This window comes from Haematobia irritans, chromosome 1 (genome assembly GCF_050003625.1).
Source record: "Haematobia irritans isolate KBUSLIRL chromosome 1, ASM5000362v1, whole genome shotgun sequence".
NCBI classification, from domain to species: domain Eukaryota; kingdom Metazoa; phylum Arthropoda; class Insecta; order Diptera; family Muscidae; genus Haematobia; species Haematobia irritans.
In genome coordinates, this window is record NC_134397.1 from 260,062,387 (window position 1) to 260,083,996 (window position 21,610).

The following is a 21,610-nucleotide window of genomic DNA, read 5'->3' on the forward strand; positions in this document are numbered from 1 at the left end:
ATATTTATGAAAAATTTTCCACGCCTTCAATTTAATCGCCAAAACTGACTGTCCCTTTGTAAGAGGGATATACTATATACATTTTAAAGCCATTAGATATAGGATATAGGACTAGACTAGTTTTCCCAGTATACAAGGGAAAACTAGTCTAGTCCTATATCCTGAAACCATTGTCTGCAATTGTCGTAAGATATCTGTCCCCATTTTTCCAAGAGCAAAGTCATTTGTGAACTTTTACTCATTGGTTGAGTTGTTACTACTGATTACGGAGTTGATCTGTGAATCTTATTCCTGATGTCAGTGTTTTTACGACACTAAGAGCTTAGGATCAATTTTTTGCCGTATTGAATGATTTTCATAATCTGATGTCATTATCATTAAAATCGATTAATAAACGTTTCATATTGATGGTAAAGAAATGTTAATGCTCATAAGACATTAGTCTTCGTAAATATAAAATTTCTTGGAGTGTTAAATTTTCTTAATTGAAATTGTCCTTATTTCCCTGCCATAATAGGTAAAACAAATTTTAAATCTTACACATATTTTATATTGGATAGCTACACTTTTATGCTTAATTACGCATTTATTTATAAGTCATATAAAAAATAGATTTCCTTAATAATATGATAATTAAATGAAAATAGTTTTAAAACTAATGACTGAAGAACATTTTTCAGATTTTAATATGTAAATAATTTTTAATAATAACGTCCATTAGATGATTTTCCATTTCCACATTTTTGCCAATAATGGTTTAGTGCATTCAACTGTCGTTACCACAAACCAAAGGTAAACTCTTAGTGCCGTTTTCTAAATATCTTGATATTAGTTATTGTGTCGATAAGGTTTATCTTCCGTTTGAGTACTAAACGACTATTAAAAAGGGATCTATTGAGTTTACCAACGTTTTCTAAATTCGCCACATTTAAAACTATTATAATCTCATGGTCTTCTAGATACCCAGAATTTCATTGATTATTAATGCGCACAAACAAGTGTTAAATAAATATAAATATGGTTTTTAATTAAAATTTTAATCAATTTGACATACATAAGTGCAAAATGTTTTTACTTAAAGTAAAATACATAATATACAAAAAAATATTCATAATATTAATACACTTAAATTTACGATATAAAAAATGTTAAAAATATTGTTAACTTAATTAAACATAATAATAATAAATTGTTTAAACAAATCTGAAAATAAATGAAGCTTATTTAAAAAGAGATTTCCATTTAAAGTCATAGACCCAAAATATCAATTCAACAATACGTATCATCGATGCATTGAAGAACAAGCCCGCCAAGCCACCAAGGGATACTGTATATTGGAAAACATAGAAAATTGGAAACAGTTTAGTAAGTATTATATGATCACATTATGAAAACGTTTGCCTTTATACAAAAAAAAAAAAAAACAAAAACTTTATTGAAAATTTATCGAATTTTTTTTAACGGTACAAATGGTACAGTGGGCTCATACATTTTTTTTTTTGTTGGATAAATGTCGTGAATCCCAATAATTTTTCAAATTTACTTTTAGTGAAGAAATTTGAATTTTTCATAAAACATTGGCATTTTGAAAGATTTTTATTTTGCAGAAAATCTATATAAAATTTTATGAAAATTTGTTTCTATAGAAAATCTTGTAAAAAAATTTTATTTCTATTTCTGTAATTTTGTCAACACTTTATTTCTATAGAAAATGTAACCAGCAAAAACTAGGTAACCACATTTCATTACAATTGACATTACCAGGAGTAAAGCTGTCATTACATGTTGCATTACATTGCGGCGAGTTATAATGACTAACTTGTAATGACAAAAATAAATACTTCTCGGTAATTTTCGAATTGTTATTCTCAAATTTATAGGCAGTTGTAGTAAATATAATTATTCACATAATCGAGCACTTACATAAAAAATGAAAAAGAATATGTAATGTAACGGTAATTCTGAAGATTTTTCCGTTAAGATTTTTTTATCATAAATATTTCATAATAATTGTGTTTAATGACATTATCGTATTATGTTTTAAATAAATGCTTTCTTATACCTCATTCACATTACACTTCCAAAATGCGCTTAAACTAAATTTCAAACGCCATTTGCCTTATAAAAAGAGACTTAAAATCCACTTTTTGTAGATTTCGAACCTTATGTGAATTGGCTATTGGATATATTATAACGTAATTCACGAATCCAACTCCCTTAAACAACCTACATTTATTTCTATTTTAAGTGTGAAATTAATTTGAGTGTAATCTTATTTAGATTATTTATTAGATTTTTTGTTCATTTATACAATATTCGTTTCTATTCAAGTAGTTATCCTATTACAGCATCACTCGCCATATTTTGATCCATTGTAATCGGCGATAGAATTCAATATTTTCGAGATTTGGTTGCCTGAGACAATAAGTGGCTATTTTGCAAGCTTTGGTGTATCTACGAATAAGTCATTACATATTAGGTGATTATATGCTTTAAATGCACTACTTATTTTATGGTCGAAAGTATGCCTGGGGAGAAGTACTTTCTTCCTAGGGCATGCGTATGTAAATGTAATCCGAAGCGATGCCAATTAATAAGTGGTTATTAATTTTTAAATAGGATTACCTACAAGATTACCGGGTAATGAGAGTTTTGCTGGGTATGTACCTCTTAGTTGTCTATTAAAACATCAAGAATTCTACCAATCTACCAAACAGTAACAAATGGGGAAATATGTCGCGTTTCTCAAGAATAATTGAAGTAATTCTTTCCATCAATTATGAGGACCATTTATTTCGATACTTTTCTGTCATAAATTTAATACAAATTCAAATATTTCAAAATTTTTGGTATAAAATAATTTTATTTTGAATTTTTATTTGTCACAATTGCCAAACATTGGCGTAGTAGCAACATTCTCATAAGGGGTAAATACTACAATGTGTGCCCATTTTGAAGATACCTCAAAAAGAGAAAAAATAAATTCTTGTACATGGGAAGAAACTAGAATATTCAAATCAATGATATATAACACAGGGGAACAAAATTTAACTTTTTTGTGTTGATTTGAACTTTATGGCAAATTTTTTGTAATTCGATGTCGCTGAATCCAAATATGCACTTGGTTTTTTTTCTATCAGCTCGACTTTTCGAGCTATACCGTTATGTTCAAAATTAAGGCACTTCCGCTACATATATTGGAATAACTTGAAAACGGTGCAATATATTACATTTAAAAGAATATCAGAAAATCCCCAACAATATTCTCTTTAAGCCGCCTTTAAATTGTTTTTCAATTTTCCAAGTGGTTTTAGAGATATCGTTAAAGTTTTTAACAAAAAAAAAAAATTTTTTGTTCTTTAAAAATTCCTAAAAAATCAAAATGCGACAAAAATCACATGCCTTGATTTATTTATAGAAATTAAATATGCCTTGATTTATCTATATAAATTAATAGCTGATAGCCTAAGTAGCTAATGCTAGATTTTTCTCTATTATTCTTATATTTACTATAAGTTTAATAAATAAATAAATATATAAATTAAATTTTGACGAAATATTCTATAGAAATATATTTTGACAAAAATTTCTATACAAATTAGTACTTTTTTTTAATTTTTATAGGGCAATATTATACAAAAATTTTCCATAGAAACAAATTTTTGCAAACATTATCTATAGGCGTAAAATTTTGACAAAATTTGGTATAGAAATAAGATTTTGCAAAAAATTGTTGACAAAAATTTTCGATTGAAATAAAATTTTGACAAAATTTTCTATAGAAATAAAATTTTGACAAAATTGTCTATAGAAATAAAATTGTGACAAAATTTTCTATAGCAATAAAATTTTAACATAATTTTCTATAGATATAAAATGTTGACAAAATTTTCTATAGAAATAAAATTTTAACAAAATTTTCTATAGAAATAAAATTTTAACAAAATTTTCTATAGAAATAAAATTTTAACAAAATTGTTTTTTCCTTGAATTTGGAAAAATATTCCTCTGGTGGAAATTGAAAAAACTCAAAATTTCGATGTTGCAATGCTGATCGGATCTAAAAAAAATGTCTGTGTTAGATCCGGAAATGCTGCAAAATTGGCGCAGAAGAGATGAATTAAACATGCCGTTGCACTGAATTTGCATCACTTCTTTAGTTGTGATGCGAATTAAGGATTTGCATGTGAATTAAAAAAATTTAATTATATTTTTGTCAAATAAATATATTTTTTAGATTTTTTTTTATAATTTTTAATGCATTCTAACGCTTATTTGAAATGATCGACCTCAAATATTTTAAATTTTTCTATAATGCATTTAGATTGTTTTAATGATATTTTTGTCAAATAAATATATTTTTTTAGATTTTTTGTTTATAATTTTTAATGCTTAATGCTTACTTGAAATGATCGACCTCAAATATTTTCAAAAATTCTCAATTTTTCTATAATGCGTTTAGATTGTTTTAATGATATTTTTGTCAAATAAATATATTTTTTTAGATTTTTTTGTTTATATTTTTTAATGCTTATTTGAAATGATCGACCTCAAATATTTTCAAAAATTCTCAATTTTTCTATAATGCATTTAGATTTGTTGGACAAAATTTAAATAATTTGTACCATCTTATTAATGTTTACTCTGTTTTAAACCTATTTACTATTACTCATTAAAAGTATGAAAAAAAGCGAGTTAAAAAATTTGATTTATAAGAACTTCCTGTGTAGCTAAAAAAAATTCCGGGAGGACATTTTTTTTTTTAAAGTGCTTTTAAAGTTGTGCCTTGGTATTTTCGTAAAATTAAAATAAAATCTTATTTAAATTAAATCGTGATGAACTTACTTAATAAATCCAGATTTGTTTTCGAGACTTTTCGTACATAACGTAAAGTAGGTAATTCTGCAAGACCAACACGAATTTTTGTTACCTCCAATTTTTTCTTCATATCCCTATTGAAAAGACATAAGATATGGAAAATGAGCTATGATACATATAATTGGAAATTTTTCATACCATTCAGCAGAATTAAAAATAATATTATATTCGGGCTCTTCACATGGACTCATGCAATCACATTGTCGTCTCTCCTCCAAAATATCATAATAATAATCCGTTAAACACATCAAACCTTCATAGTCACAAACTCGATAATTGGGAGATCCTTAAAAATGGAATTAGAATTTTTATAAATCAAAATAGACATTTTTGTAAAATTTCGTAAATGATAACCAACAAATGTCAGATATTCCACAAAATGTTTGCTGATCGAATGAACTGATTTTTAAGAATATTAGAAGGCTGAAAATAAAACTAAAAACAAAAACAAAATAAAACAAGTATATACAGCACTAAGTTCGGCCGGGCCGAATCTTAAATACCCACCACCATGAACCAAATATTAGGGGTTCTTTTGAAATTTCAGGAGGGTTTGAGGACTTGAGGACACTTCCCGAAGATAAATTTAAAGACTTCACCTATGAGGACTATATCAGATTCTGGATTTATAAGAACCATTTTTGTTTGAGTTTTAGAGGAATCATCAACATCTCTTGTGAGTGTGCAAGAAAATTATAAAATAATGTCTTGATTTGAAATCTTAAATCTGTAGAAATAAAATCTGGAAATTTTACATTGAGTTTCAAGCAATTTTCATGATCAGTGCGCCTTCTACACCCTCAAGAAGTGAAGTCGGTCTATATGGAGGCATTACCAAATGGGCCGATAAAAACTTAATCCGATACACGTTTTTGTGAGCCTAAAATACCAGAATATTTACAATTTCAGGCAAATCAGATAAAAACTACGGTTTCTAGAAACCCAAGGAGTTAAATCGGGAGATCGTTCTTATGGGGGTTATACTAAAATATGGATCGATACTCACCGTTTTCGGCATACCTCTTTATGACCCGAAAATACCTCTAGATTTCCAATTTCATGCAAATAGGATAAAAACTTCGGATTTTAGAAGCCCAAGAAGTAAAATCGGGAAATCGGTCTATATGGGGGCAACACCAAAATATGGACCGATACTCACCATTCTCGGCACACCTCTTTATGGTCCTAAAATACCTCTAGATTTCCAATTTCAGACAAATTGGATAAAAACTACGGTTTCTATAAGCCCGAGACCCCAAATCGGGAGATCGCTCTATATGGGGGCTATACCAAAATATGGACGGATACTCACAATTTTTGGCACACGTATTTGTGGTCCTACAATACCTCTAGATTTCCAATTTCAGGTAAATTGAATAAAAACTGCGGTTTCTATAAGCCCAAGAAGTAAAATCGGGAGATCGGTCTATATGGGGACTATACCAAAACATGGACCGATACTCACCATTTTTGGCACACCTCTTTATGGTCATAAAATACCTCTAGATTTCCAATTTCAGGTAAATTGAATAAAAACTGCGGTTTCTATAAGCCCAAGAAGTAAAATCGGGAGATCGGTCTATATGGGGGCTATACCAAAATATGGACCGATACTCACCAGTTTTGGCACACCTCTTTATGGTCATAAAATACCTCTAGATTTCAAATTTCAGGCAAATTGGATAAAAACTACGATTTCTATAAGCCCAAGACCCCAAATCGGGAGGTCGGTTTATATGGGGACTATATCAAAACCTGGACCGATATAGCCCATCTTCGAACTTGACCTGCCTGCAGACAAAAGACGAGTTTGTGCAAAATTTCAGCACGATTGCTTCATTATTGAAGACTGTAGCGTGATTACAACAGACAGACAGACAGACAGACAGACAGACGGACAGACGGACATCGTTATATCGTCTTAGAATTTCTCCCTGATCAAGAATATATATACTTTATATAGTCGGAAATCGATATTTCGATGTGTTACAAACGGAATGACAAACTTATTATACCCCCGTCACCATTCTATGGTGGTGGGTATAAAAACTCTGTTAAATAACATTAAAGTCCTACAACTAATACGAACTGTTGCTTGCTAGACCGGGATTTAGAATTGCATCTATGATAAATATTTCGAAATAAAAATATTTAGCAATAGCAGACTTATTTTCCCCGAGTGTGTATACACGTTGTCCTTACCTTCTTTAGCCAGAAAGTGATTGCTACAATTACAAAATTTCAAATGTATAGAAAATGCACATTCAACTATACACGTAGAGAAACTATAAAAACTATAAAGTTCCAAATATTTTCCAAGCTCAGTTCTTTCAGTGAAAAATCTACATTTCCGTTCGTCCATATCAATACTAGTTAAACTGTGATGATTGAACACCTCCATGGCTGTTATTACGATTTCTTTGTTCCATCCTTGCAAAACAGTTTCTCTTATCATACCATCTGCTGTTAAGAATGGTATTTCATATGGAGAATGTAAAAATAGTTGAATATCGGCTGTTACTTCAAATGTCAAATGACCAGCTCCAGCTTTACGATTGTTAATGTAGGCAACTTCGGCTTCTTTACTAAAAACACAAACAAACGAACATTTATTAAATGCCAGTTTATTTATATAACGACGTAATGTAGTTGTGGTTTCACGTAATGTAAAACGCCGTTCGGACTTGGCTATAAAAAGGAGGTCCCTTGTCATTGAGCTAAATAAACATGAAATTGGGCAGCACTCAGTGATGAGAGAGAAATTCATCACTGTGGTAATACAATGAACAGTCTAAGTGAGACTAAAATAACCGGATGTCACTATAACTAACCTGACCTAGAGATATAACAAAGCTGTCCCACTAAGTGGCCACATTAATTAAGCCCCAAAATATTATAATGACTATTCAAAAATCTTTTATTAATTATCAAGGTTATGGTGAAAGGTTGATTGGGAGCCACCGTGGTGCAATGGTTAGCATGCCCGCCTTGCATACACAAGGTCGTGGGTTCGATTCCTGCTTCGACCGAACACCAAAAAGTTTTTCAGCGGTGGATTATCCCACCTCAGTAATGCTGGTGACATTTCTGAGGGTTTCAAAGCTTCTCTAAGTGGTTTCACTGCTATGTGGAACGCCGTTCGGACTCGGCTATAAGAAGGAGGTCCCTTGGCAATGAGCTTAACATGGAATCGGGCAGCACTCAGTGATAAGAGAGAAGTTTACCAATGTGGTATCACAATGGACTGAATAGTCTAAGTGAGCCTGATACATCGGGCTGCCACCTAACCTAACCTAAGGTTGATCCATTATCCTAAAAACAGTCTGTGCTTAATAAATGGTTATATTATAAGCAAGAGAGACAAATAAATATCATCAACAATAAGTCCAGGTGTTATGAGATTTAATAATACCGAAGCTATAAAAATATTATCTCTATAGATATTTTTATCAAAATTTTATTTCTATAGAATTTTCTTCAAAATTTTTATCTATAGAAAATGTTGTCAAAATTGTTCAACGCTTCTCCATAAATTCATCCATTTTTGTTCATTTTGCTTTGGTACAAAGTTTAGCTGTGCAACCAATAAGGTGCCAAGTCACCTGTGGGCCTTTGTTGCAGATGAGAACACACGTCAGCTACTCTTCTATCTATTACTGATAGGTAGCAATCAATTCCTTGTCTGATCTTAGTGGGCCAAAACTACCTTGGTTAACCTCGAGAGGTCTCTTTTCTCCAAAGGGCAGCAGGTCTCTTTCACGGTTGCCACAGTTGGTTGAATTCTACCAAGATTTTTTACTGTTTGGTAGAATTCTTGATGTTTTGGTAGTTTTTGCAATATTCATCTCCAACTAGTAGTTATTTCCATAGAGATAAAATTTTGAAAAAATTTCTATAGAAATAAAATATTGACAAAATTTTCTATAGAAATAAAATTTTGACAAAATTTTCTATAGAGATAAAATGTTGACAACATTTTCTATAGAAACAAAATTTTGACAAAATGTTCTATAGAAAAAAAAAATTGACAAATTTTCTATAGATATAAAATTTTGACAAAATTTTCTATAGATATAAAATTTTGACAAAATTTTCTATAGAGATAAAATTTTGACAAAGTTTTCTATAGAAACAAGATTTTGACAAAATTTTCTTTAGAAATAAAATTTTGACAAAATTTTCTATAGAAATAAAATTTTGACAAATTTTTTATAGAAATAAAATTTTGACAAAATTTTCTATATAGAATAAAATTTTGACAAAATTACAATTTTGACAAAAGTTTCTATAGAGATAAAATTTTGACAAAATTTTCTATAGAAACAAGATTTTAAAAAAATTTTCTATAGAAATAAAATTTTGAAAAAATTTTCTATAGAGAAAAAATTTTGACAAAATTTTCTATAGAGAAAAAATTTTGACAAAATTTTCTATAAAGATAAGAGTTTGAAAAAATTTTCTAGAGAAATATAATTTTCTTTAGAAATAAAATTGTGACAAAATTTTCTATAGAAATAAAATGTTGACACAATTTTCTATAGAAATAAAATTAAGCCCCAAAATATTATAATGACTATTCAAAAATTCAAAAATTTTCTATATAAAATTTTCCATAGAGATACAATTTTGACAAAATTTTCTATAGAAACAAGATTTTGAAAAACATTTCTATAGAAATAAAATTTTGACAAAATTTTCTATAGAGAAAAAATTTTGACAAAATTTTCTATAGAGAAAAAATTTTGACAAAATTTTCTATAGATATAAGAGTTTGAAAAAATTTTCTAGAGAAATACAATTTTCTTTAGAAATGAAATTGTGACAACATTTTCTATAGAAATAAAATTTTGACAAAATTTTCTATAGAAATAAAATTTAGTGAAAATTTTCTATAGAAATAAAATTTTGACAAAATTTTCTATAGAGATAAGAGTTTGAAAAACTTATGTATAGAAATAAAATTTTCTTTAGAAATAAAATTTTGACAAAATTTTCAATAGAGATAAAATTTTGAAAAAAATTTCTATAGAGAAAAAATTTTGACAAAATTTTCTATAGAAATAAAATTTAGACAAAATTTTCTATAGAAATAAAATTTTGACAACATTTTCTATAGAAATAAAATTTATTTTAATTTTTTTTTCTGTTTCTCTTTCCTTCTTAAGAGCGGCGGTTGTTCTCCGAAGTCAGGATTAACCTTGTAGCTGCTCACTGCTGCAGCTATACCCAGCAAAAAATGGACCACTATTTCAGCAGGATTATAAGGGAGAGAGGCAGTATCAACTGCATACAAAGTAGAGATGTGTACGTGACACGAAATTGTCGTGACACACGAAAATTTTCGTGATTCGTGCGTGAGTCGTGAGTCACGCTCATGACAACAGCGTGAGTGTGCGTGAGCTTGATTAACAAACCAAAATGTCGTGCGTGAGTAACGAATTACACTCACGAAAATATTCCTGCTCACCAACATAAAACCCTTAAGAGTTAAATTCAATTACAATTTTAGTGACACCTGGGATGTTAAGAGTTTAATAACACTCTCGATTTTAATAATGCTCATGTTTTCAGACACTTCGGTAAGGTAAATTAATCATAAAATTATTCGTGAGTCACGACGTTTTCGTGCGTGAGTGTGCGTGAGTACAAATTTTCTTTTCGTGAGTGTGCGTGAGTCCTACCAAAAAATATCGTGCGTGAGTATGATTTTTCAGTCGTGAGTGTGCATGAGCGTGAGTAAACTATTACTCACGTGCACACCTCTAATACAAAGCAATCGAATCAGCGCTGATTTTTGTGGGCGATGTCCCGATTTAGTGCAGCTTCTACATAGCGCTGATATAATTACTCATTTTAATAGAAATATTGCTCAGAAGTGATATATAATCTTGAGTGTAGCATTGTTGGCGTGAAGGAAAATAATACTACCTTTCATGCATCTATACTTAATGAATTGGTTGCAATAACGTAAACGAATGATCATAAACTAGTTTGATTACTCGTTTACGTCATTGCCACCGATTCATGCAGTGTGGATGTACTGCCTACTTTATTGTATACCAAAAAGCGCAACTAAATTCTTACTACTGAAGTATTTTTTTCAGACCTGTCTAATATAAAGGCTCCCTTCTGTAACGCTCGATCTCTAGAAAGTGAAGATCAACCCTAACATTCTAGGGTTGTGATTACCTATCCACAAGATGGTGATTTGGATGGTTACTGCGATAACAATTCAGGAGATGCTAATTTGACAACATGTAATTGTGTCCTCGAACAGGGATGATCTTGGCCTGACGCTGTATAGTTTAACACTGACCGGCCAATTGCCTTACGTGTATGTGGGGATTGCTGTAAAACGAACTCAACAACAGTGGGACCTTCTAATTCTACTCTTAGGATCTAAGTCTATCCCATCCTACAGTCGAAGAAATTTGTTAATAATGCGAAATCACTGACCGCAAGTTGCAATAAGTGTACGTTGGCATTACTGTAAAATTTTGGTATTTACCAGGACCTGGTCCCGCGAACATCTTTGTCGAACTTAACAACAATTGGACCTTCTAATATTCTACCTGAGTATCTAAGTCTATGCCTGCGAAATAAATGCAGCGGATGCTTTATAATATGATTTCTGCCCTAAGACAAGTCCCTGTAAAATTAATTGCTTCTGAGGGAATTTTGCAAAACTTCCGGATCTAAAATGAACATTTTCATCGCTTTTTTTGGCTACGTTTTTTTTACTGGATAATTAATTATAACCTCTTTCTTTCATTTTCTGGTGAAGTGTTCGTGATTAATTCTCTTCAATAGCAAATGTAAATAATAATTTATAATCAATTACTTAGCTTGATTGGAATTAAATGAATAACAAAGTCCATATTCCGTACGCAGTGGTTGAAAATGATCACAGCATTCGACAAAATTGTTATTGTATTTACAATTGCCTATCAACTCTGAGCAATTGCTACGAAACTAAAGATAAAATAATTGAATTAATTAATTGCAGTTGTATACGAATCGCATTTGCATTCTCACCATATCAATTAATTGAGTGAAATTTTGAGGACATGTAAGATTATGATTTTCACATGTGTCACAGGCTGTACAGCTACCTTGGAAGTAGACAATTTCACCGACCACATCGTCCAAACGTAAATCGTGATCAACACCAAAATGCTTCTCACTTAAATCCCATAACTTTTCACCATTATAAAGTTCACAAATTGTAACTGCTGGAAATGAGGTATTCCAATTTAGGCTGAAAACGTAAAAAAATAAAATAAAACAATTCAATTTTCGAAAATGTCTATAGTTACATTCTGTTTTATACTTACAATAGAGTATCCAAATAGAATGATATTGAGGTAGTTACAAAATTATTATATAAACCTTTGCTTATATTCAAATACATTGGCATAGCTATGCCCACAAATGTTAAATAGAAAATTCTGTAAACGTATAAATTTATTTATGATATTTTATCCTTTACTTTGACTTAAATTTTATTTAAAAAAAAATTATTTACGTTTTTGGTATAAGTTCTAGCTTTTCCTTCCAGGTCATCTTCCTGAAACGTTCACAATACGAATGCTACAATGGGTCACGTTATAGTCCAATGTTTTAGCCCATAAACAATTAACTTTTGTTCTCAATAAATAATCGTAATATACAAATATATCAACGAACTACCACAACTATCTACAGTGACAGTCTTTCAAATAAGGCTACTTCGCTTCATTCTAAGATAACAAGTGGACCTAATTTCCCTTTTAGGAAGAACTTATGGTAAGTACTGTTAATCAATATGGATTGCATTCTTAACATTTGTCGATAATAAACCATTAGCGTAGGAAGGCCTCTGAGGAGATCCCTAGATTTTATTTCTTGAGCGTCCAGGAAAAGCAAATTTCCTTCGCTGCTGTTAAAATTTGGTATGTAATGTCAGTATATCACTTCTATTAATCATTATATATAGCCCCCATATAAACCGATCCCTAAATTTGACTTCTGGAGCCTGATAAAAGAATAAATTTCAGCTTATCCTGTTGACAGTTGGCTCTCTAATTACCAGTCGGAAATTGGTTCATATAAGGTTATAATTATTTATAGAATCCTCTTTATAAAGCAGTATAAGTATAATTATTCAATCCGCCTTTTTTGTCAAACATACACAGAAACAAGTATGGAAAGTCTAAAGTCGGGCGGGGCCGACAATATTATACCCTGCACCACTTTGTAGATTTAAATTTTCGATACCATATCACATCCGTCAAATGTGTTGGGGGCTATACATAAAGGTTTGTCCCAAATACATACATTTGAATATCACTCGATCTGGACAGAATTTGATAGACTTCTACAAATCTATAGACTCAAAATTTAAGTCGGCTAATGCACTAGGGTGGAACACAATATTAGTAAACAAATATGTGAAACATTTTAATCTGAAGCAATTTTAAGGAAACTTCGCAAAAGTTTATTTATGATTTATCGCTCGATATATGTGCATTAGAAGTTTAGGAAAATTAGAGTCATTTTTACAACTTTTGGACTAAGCAGTGGCGATTTTACAAGGAAAATGTTGGTATTTTGACCATTTTTTGTCGAAGTCAGAAAAACATATATATGGGAGCTATTTCTAAATCTGAACCGATTTCAACCAAATTTGGCACGCATAGCAACAATGCTAATTCAACTCCCTGTGCAAAATTTCAACTAAATCGGAGTTAAAAATTGGCCTCTGTGGTCATATGAGTGTAAATCGGGCGAAAGCTATATATGGGAGATATATCTAAATGTGAACCGATTTCAACCAAATTTGGCACGAATAGCTATAATGCTAATTATACTCCCTGTGCAAAATTTCAACTAAATCGGACTTAAAAATTGGCCTCTGTGGTCATATGAGTGTAAATCGGGCAAAAAATATATATTGGAGATATATCTAAATCTGAACTGATTTCAACCAAATTTGGTACGCATAGCTACAATGCTAATTCTACTCCCTGTGCAAAATTTCAACTAAATCGGAGTTAAAAATTGGCCTGGGGCCATATAAGTCCATATCGGGCGAAATATATATATGGGAGCTATATCTAAATGTGAACCGATTTAAACCAAATTTGGCACGCATATCAACAATGCTAATTCTACTCCCTGTGCAAAATTTCAACTAAATCGGACTTAAAAATTGGCCTCTGTGGTCATATGAGTGTAAATCGGGCAAAAAATATATATTGGAGATATATCTAAATCTGAACTGATTTCAACCAAATTTGGTACGCATAGCTACAATGCTAATTCTACTCCCTGTGCAAAATTTCAACTAAATCGGAGTTAAAAATTGGCCTCTATGGTCATATGAGTGTAAATCGGGCGAAAGCTATATACGGGAGATATATCTAAACCTAACCCGATTTCAGCCAAATTTGGCACGCATAGCTGCAATGCTAATTCTACTCCCTGTGCAAAATTTAAACTAAATCGGAGCAAAAAATTGGCCTCTGTGGTCATATGAGTGTAAATCGGGCGAAAGCTATATATGGGAGCTATATCTAAATCTGAACCGATTTCAATCAAATTTGGCACACATGACTGTACTACCAATTGTACTCCTTGTGCAAAATTTCAAGCTAATAGGGATAAAACTCTGGCATCTGGATCCATATAAGTGCATATCAGGCGAAAGATATATATGGGAGCTATATCTAAATCTGAACCGATTTCAACCAAATTTGGCACGCATAGCTACAATGCTAATTCTACTCCCTGTGCAAAATTTCAACCAAATTGGGGTAAAACTCTGGCTTCTGGGACCGTATTAGTCCATATCGGGCGAAAGATATATATGGGAGCTATATCTAAATCTGAACCGATTTCAATAAAATTTGGTACACTTAACTATAGTACTTTATGTTCTTTTTGTGCAAAATTTTAAGCAAATTAGGTTAAAACTCTGGCTTCTGGGGCCATATAAGTCCATATCGGGCGAAATATATATATGGGAGCCATATCTAAATCTGAACCGATTTCTTCCAAAATCAATAGGGATCTATTCTGAGCCAAAACACATAAAGGGTGATTTGTTAAGAGCTTGATAACTTTTTTTTTAAAAAAAACGCATAAAATTTGCAAAATCTCATCGGTTCTTTATTTGAAACGCTAGATTGGTCCATGACATTTACTTTTTGAAGATAATTTCATTTAAATGTTGACCGCGGCTGCGTCTTAGGTGGTCCATTCGGAAAGTCCAATTTTGGGCAACTTTTTCGAGCATTTCGGCCGGAATAGCCCGAATTTCTTCGGAAATGTTGTCTTCCAAAGCTGGAATAGTTGCTGGCTTATTTCTGTAGACTTTAGACTTGACGTAGCCCCACAAAAAATAGTCTAAAGGCGTCAAATCGCATGATCGTGGTGGCCAACTTACCGGTCCATTTCTTGAGATGAATTGTTCTCCGAAGTTTTCCCTCAAAATGGCCATAGAATCGCGAGCTGTGTGGCATGTAGCGCCATCTTGTTGAAACCACATGTCAACCAAGTTCAGTTCTTCCATTTTTGGCAACAAAAAGTTTGTTAGCATCGAACGATAGCGATCGCCATTCACCGTAACGTTGCGCCCAACAGCATCTTTGAAAAAATACGGTCCAATGATTCCACCAGCGTACAAACCACACCAAACAGTGCATTTTTCGGGATGCATGGGCAGTTCTTGAACGGCTTCTGGTTGCTCTTCACTCCAAATGCGGCAATTTTGCTTATTTACGTAGCCATTCAACCAGAAATGAGCCTCATCGCTGAACAAAATTTGTCGATAAAAAAGCGGATTTTCTGCCAACTTTTCTAGGGCCCATTCACTGAAAATTCGACATTGTGGCAGATCGTAAGTCTATTCATGATGAAATGTCAAAGCATACTGAGCATCTTTCTCTTTGACACCATGTCTGAAATCCCACGTGATCTGTCAAATACTAATGCATGAAAATCCTAACCTCAAAAGAATCACCCTTTACTTGTGCCAAATTTGAAGTCGATTGGACTAAAACTGCGACCTAGACTTTGATTACAAAAATGTGTTCACGGACAGACGGACAGACGGACATCGCTATATCGACTCAAGAGCCCACCCTGAGCATTTTTGCCAAGGACACCATGTGTCTATCTCGTCTTCTTCAGGGTGTTGCAAACATATGCACTAACTTATAATAACCTGTTCCACAGTGTGGAGCAGGGTATAAAAAATGTGTCAGTTCCAAAAATTATTTTTCTGATATTTCGTTTTGATTTTTTCGTAAAGAGTCAGTCCCAAACATTAATTTTCGTGCATTTGCTTTTGTGTTGTTCGTAAAGAGCAATGCTGCTCAAAATTATATTTCGTATTTTCGCGGTTTTGGTCACAATTTTTTGTTCAAATATGAACTTTTAATGTATTAATTTATTTATAAAATAAATTAAATTAAAATAATCATCTAATTTTATGTGGACAGTAAAATAGGTGTATATAAAAACAAGTGAGGAAAGTCTAAAGTCGGGCGGGGCCGACTATATTATACCCTGCACCACTTTGTAGATCTAAATTTTCGTTACCATATCACATCCGTCAAATGTGTTGGGTGCTATATACAAGGATTTGTCCCAAATACATACATTTAAATATCATTCGATTTGGACAGAATTTGATAGACTTTTACAAAATCTATAGACTCAAAATTTAAGTTGGCTAATGCACTAGGGTGGAACACAATTTTAGTAAAAAAATATGGGAAACATTTAAATCTGAAGCAATTTTAAGGAAACTTCGCAAAAGTTTATTTATGATTTATCGCTCGATATATATGTATTACAAGTTTAGGAAAATTAGAGTCAGTTTTACAACTTTTGGACTAAGCAGTGGCGATTTTACAAGGAAAATGTTGGTATTTTGACCATTTTTGTCGAAATCAGAAGAACATATATATGGGAGCTATATCTAAATCTGAACCGATTTCAACCAAATTTGGCAGACATAGCCACAATGCTAATTCTACTCCATGTGCAAAATTTCAACTAAATCGGAGCAAAACATTGGCCTCTGTGGTCATATGAGTGTAAATCGGGCGAAAGCTATATATGGGAGCTATATATAAATCTGAACCGATTTCAATCAAATTTGGCACGCATAGCTAGAATGCTAAATCTACTTCCTGTGCAAAATTTCAACCAAATTGGGCCAAAACTCGGGCTTCTGGGGCCATATAAGTCCATATCGGGCGAAAAATATATATGGAAGCTATATCTAAATCTGAACCGATTTCAATCAAATTCGGCACACATGACTATACTACCAATTGTACTCCTTGTGCAAAATTTCAAGCTAATCGGGATAAAAGTCTGGCTTCTGGGTCCATATAAGTGCATATCGGGCGAAAGATATATATGGGAGCTATATCTAAATCTGAATCGACTTCAACCAAATTTGGCATACATAGCTACAATGCTAAATCTACTCCCTGTGCAAAATTTCAACCAAATTGGGTCAAAACTCTAGCTTTTAGGACCATATTAGTCCATATCGGGCGAAAGATATATATGGGAGCTATATCTAAATCTGAACCGATTTCAATCAAATTTTGCACACTTGACTATACTACTAACTGTACTCCTAGTGCAAAATTTCAACCAAATTCGGCCAAAAATCTGGCTTCTGGGGCCATATAAGTCCATATCGGACGAAAGATATATATGGGAGCTATATCTAAATCTGAACCGATTTCAATCAAATTTTGCACACTTGACTATACGACTAAGTGTTATGTTAATACATTATTTCAAGCAAATCGGTATAAAACTCTGGCTGCTGGGTCCATATTAGTGCATATCGGGCGAAAGATATATATGGGAGCTATATCTAAATCTGAACCGATTTCAATAAAATTTGGCACACTTGACTATAGTACTAATTGTTCTTCTTGTGCAAAATTTTAAGCAAATTAGGGTAAGACTCTGGCTTCAGGGGCCATATAAGTCCATATCGGGCGAAATATATATATGGGAGCTATATCTAAATCTGAACCGATTTCTTCCAAAATTAATAGGGATCTATTCTGAGCCAAGACACATACTTGTGCCAAATTTGAAGTCGATTGGACTAAAACTGCGACCTAGACTTTGATTACAAAAATGTGTTCACGGACAGACGGACAGACGGACATCGCTATATCGACTCAGGAACCCACCCTGAGCATTTTTGCCAAAGACACCATGTGTCTATCTCGTCTCCTTCTGGGTGTTGCAAACATATGCACTAAATTATAATACCCTGTTCCACAGTGTGGAGCAGGGTATAAAAATATTTTTTGTCTTCAATCACGAAATTAAGTAATCCAATTAAGTTTTAATTTAAATTTGCTAAATTTCTCAAATAAAAAACAAGTAAGGAAAGTCTAAAGTCGGGCGGGGCCGACTATATTATACCCTGCACCACTTTGTAGATCCAAATTTTCGATACCATATCACATCCGTCAACTGTGTTGGGGGCTATATGTAAAGGTTTGTCCAAATACGTACATTTAAATATCACTCGATCTGGAAAGGATTTGATAGACTTCTACAAAATCTATAGACTCAAAATTTAAGTCGGCTAATGCACTAGGGTGGAACACAATGTTAATAAAAAACAAGTAAGGAAAGCCTAAACTCGGGCAGGGCCGACTATATTATACCCTGCACCACTTTGTAGATCTAAATTTTCGATACCATATCACATCCGTCAAATGTGTTGGGTGCTATATACACGCAGAGAAGGAATATGATCACCTCAAACATGTTTCAAGAGCAAAATGTTATTTTTGTATGGTGACCATGTAACATGTTTGTCACTAAAATGTTATTTTTTCGTCAAATATAACCTGCTTGCCGAAATCAGATACATGATTTCCGAGGAAATAACATGGTTGCGAAAACCATGTTACATGGTCACCACCCAAAAATAACATTTTGCTCTTAAAACATGTTTGAGGTGATCATATTCCTTCTCTGGGTGTATAAAGGTTTGTCACAAATACATACATTTAAATATCATTCGATCTGGACAGAATTTGATAGACTTCTCTAAAATCTATAGACTCTAAATTTAAGTCGGCTAATGCACTAGGGTAGAACACAATGTTAGTAGAAAAATATGGGAAACATTTAAATCTGAAGCAATTTTAAGGAAACTTCGCAAAAGTTAATTTATGATTTATCGCTCGATTATATGTATTATAAGTTTAGGGAAATTAGAGTCATTTTTACAACTTTTCGACTAAGCAGTGGCGATTTAACAAGGAAAATGTTGGTATTTTGACCATTTTTGTCGAAATCAGAAAAACATATATATGGGAGCTATATCTAAATCTGAACCGATTTCAACCAAATTTGGCACGCATAGCTACAAAGCTAATTCTAATTCAGAAAAACATATATATGGGAGCTATATCTAAATCTGAACCGATTTCAACCAAATTTGGCACGCATAGCTACAAAGCTAATTCTACTCCCTGTGCAAAATTTAAATTAAATCGTAGCAAAAAATTGGCCTCTGTGGCCATATGAGTGTAAATCGGGCGAAAGATATATATGGGAGCTATATCTAAATCTGAACCGATTTCAACCAAATTTGACACACATAGCTACAATGCTAATTCTACTCCCCGTGCAAAATTTCAACTAAATCGGAGTTAAAAATTGGCCTCTGTGGTATTATGAGTGTAAACCGGGCGAAAGCTATATATGGGAGATATATCCAAATCTGAACCGATTTCAACCAAATTTGGCACGCATAGTTACAATGCTAATTCTACTCCCTATGCAAAATGTCAACTAAATCGGGGCAAAATTGGCCTCTATGGGCAAATGAGTGTAAATCGGGCGAAAGCTATATATGGTAGCTATATCTAAATCTGAACCGATTTGGCTGATATCTTGCAGGTTTTTCGAGACTCATAAAATATCGTCTTTGAGCCGAAAGTGGACCCTATACCAAATTTTAGGACAATCGGACTAAAACTGCGAGCTGTACTTTGCACACAAAAATACACCAACAGACAGACGGACATCGCTAAATCGACTCAGAATTTAATTCTAAGCCGATCCGTATACTAAAAAGTTGGTCTATGATTACTCCTTCTTGGCGTTACATACAAATGCACAAACTTATTATACCCTGTACCACAGTAGTGGTGAAGGGTATAATTAATTGATCCAATTTAAAAATGTAATTGAGACTATTAATTTCTGTGATTGAATTTTGTTTCAAGTAAGCAATTCTTTGAACAAATTAATAGAAAATTTGTTAGAATTCATATAAAATTAAAATTGGTGATATTGTTTTGTGTGCAGACTGAATATGGACTCACAATTTAGAAGACAATCTTAAGAAGTTTTAAAATTCCTTGCCATCGGTATATGTTATCACGTTCCAAGTAATTCGATTGTGGATGTCACAGTCTTTTGTAGAACTTCCCATAGTGTAGGGTACATAAGATTCGGCCTGGCAGAACTATATTTGTTACTATTGAAAATTCATTAAATTATTCATAAAAAAATTTATATTATATTTTTATATGTCTAGCTTTGACGGCTACTATTTCAGGATTTCTTTGCAACATGTCTCCACAATGTCATGTCACATTACTGTATGTTGGCACCTATGGGTGCGTGGATAATTTATTCATTCGTACAATATTAGTTTATTGTAGATAATACATACATAAATTCTATTGTTTTCGTTTCCAAAAAACGTGATTAATTTATTGTTTATTGTCCGAAAATCAAAACAAATATTAACTCTTCTGTTATGGGGTTAATGTAGACAATGACCTGTATCAGAACTTTCCTACATGCAACACGTTTTTGTTTGAAAGGTAGGTAAATCCAAATGGCGGACATGAGCGTAAATTATGTTATGTACACTAAATCTATGCACCAAAAATAATTGTTCCATTCCGGTATCAAAGTCATATTTACGCACGGAATAAAAATCTTGTCAGATTCCAAAGATTTTGATTGATTCCTAGCCAAAGAAGCGGCGAACGATCCATTAGGAAGCAATTACACTAGTTTACACTGAAAATGTACATTTGATGAGAAGTGACTTTTGAATGTATTTTCATCTGCTGAATTCGAAAATGAAGGTTAAAATTTTATTTGGAACAGTTTTTGAGAAATAAAGGGATATTTTTAGTTTTTCGTTCTTTTTTCACTAGACAAATCATATCTCAATAATATCATTTTTGGCACTTGAATGCAAGGTATTGAAATGACGAACAAACTTGTACAATTGGATGTGTGATAAGTTAAGTTGTTCAAAATATATCGGGCGAATTTTCAAAAAAAAAAACGTGCCGCCGGAAAGACGGCACAAGGAAAATTTCTCATATCATTACCATGAACTAAATTTCAATTAAATGGGCTTTAGTCCTATATAGGGTTCATTATTATTATTATTATTATTTTTTTTTGAGTACATAGAAAATATTTAGGATAAGTATTTACCTAGATCTAAATCTCTTATCTTTAATCTTAAGCTTCAACATTTCTGTAAATTTAAAGATTATTCATTAAAAACAATTTATTGTCAGTGTATCGAAGGAATTTATATGATAAAAGTACGCCTAAAATTCGGGAGTAATTTTTTAAATAAAAATGTTGTATTTTACTCTAAGGGAAATCTGCTTTATTCAAAGACATACTACTTTACGTGAGTGTCTTCCCCAAA

At 32.2% G+C, this 21,610-nt stretch overlaps 1 protein-coding gene across 1 annotated transcript; it reads right to left on the minus strand.

The window, feature by feature from the left end:
* Window positions 1–471: 471 nt before the first annotated feature.
* On the minus strand, window positions 472–12,320 carry ppk31 (pickpocket 31). The gene is made up of 7 exons (XM_075290904.1): window positions 12,213–12,320; window positions 11,914–12,136; window positions 11,720–11,850; window positions 7,081–7,463; window positions 5,017–5,164; window positions 4,846–4,952; window positions 472–1,327 (listed from the first exon to the last, which is right to left on the minus strand). Exons 1-7 carry the CDS (start codon window positions 12,293–12,295, stop codon window positions 1,221–1,223), a joined length of 1,182 nt encoding a protein of 393 aa, XP_075147019.1. The 5' UTR covers window positions 12,296–12,320; the 3' UTR covers window positions 472–1,220.
* Between the last annotated feature and the right edge of the window lie 9,290 nt (window positions 12,321–21,610).

Excerpts from the sequence above, each read along its gene's own strand:
- ppk31 (XM_075290904.1), bottom strand. The coding sequence starts at position 12,295 with ATGCCAATGTATTTGAATATAAGCAAAGGTTTATATAATAATTTTGTA. Across the intron at positions 12,137-12,212 it reads TTCTATTTGGATACTCTATT|CCTAAATTGGAATACCTCAT; the intron begins GTAAGTATAAAA and ends TTACGTTTTCAG. Across the intron at positions 7,464-11,719 it reads TTTAATTCCAATCAAGCTAA|TAAAGAAGCCGAAGTTGCCT; the intron begins GTAATTGATTAT and ends TTGTGTTTTTAG.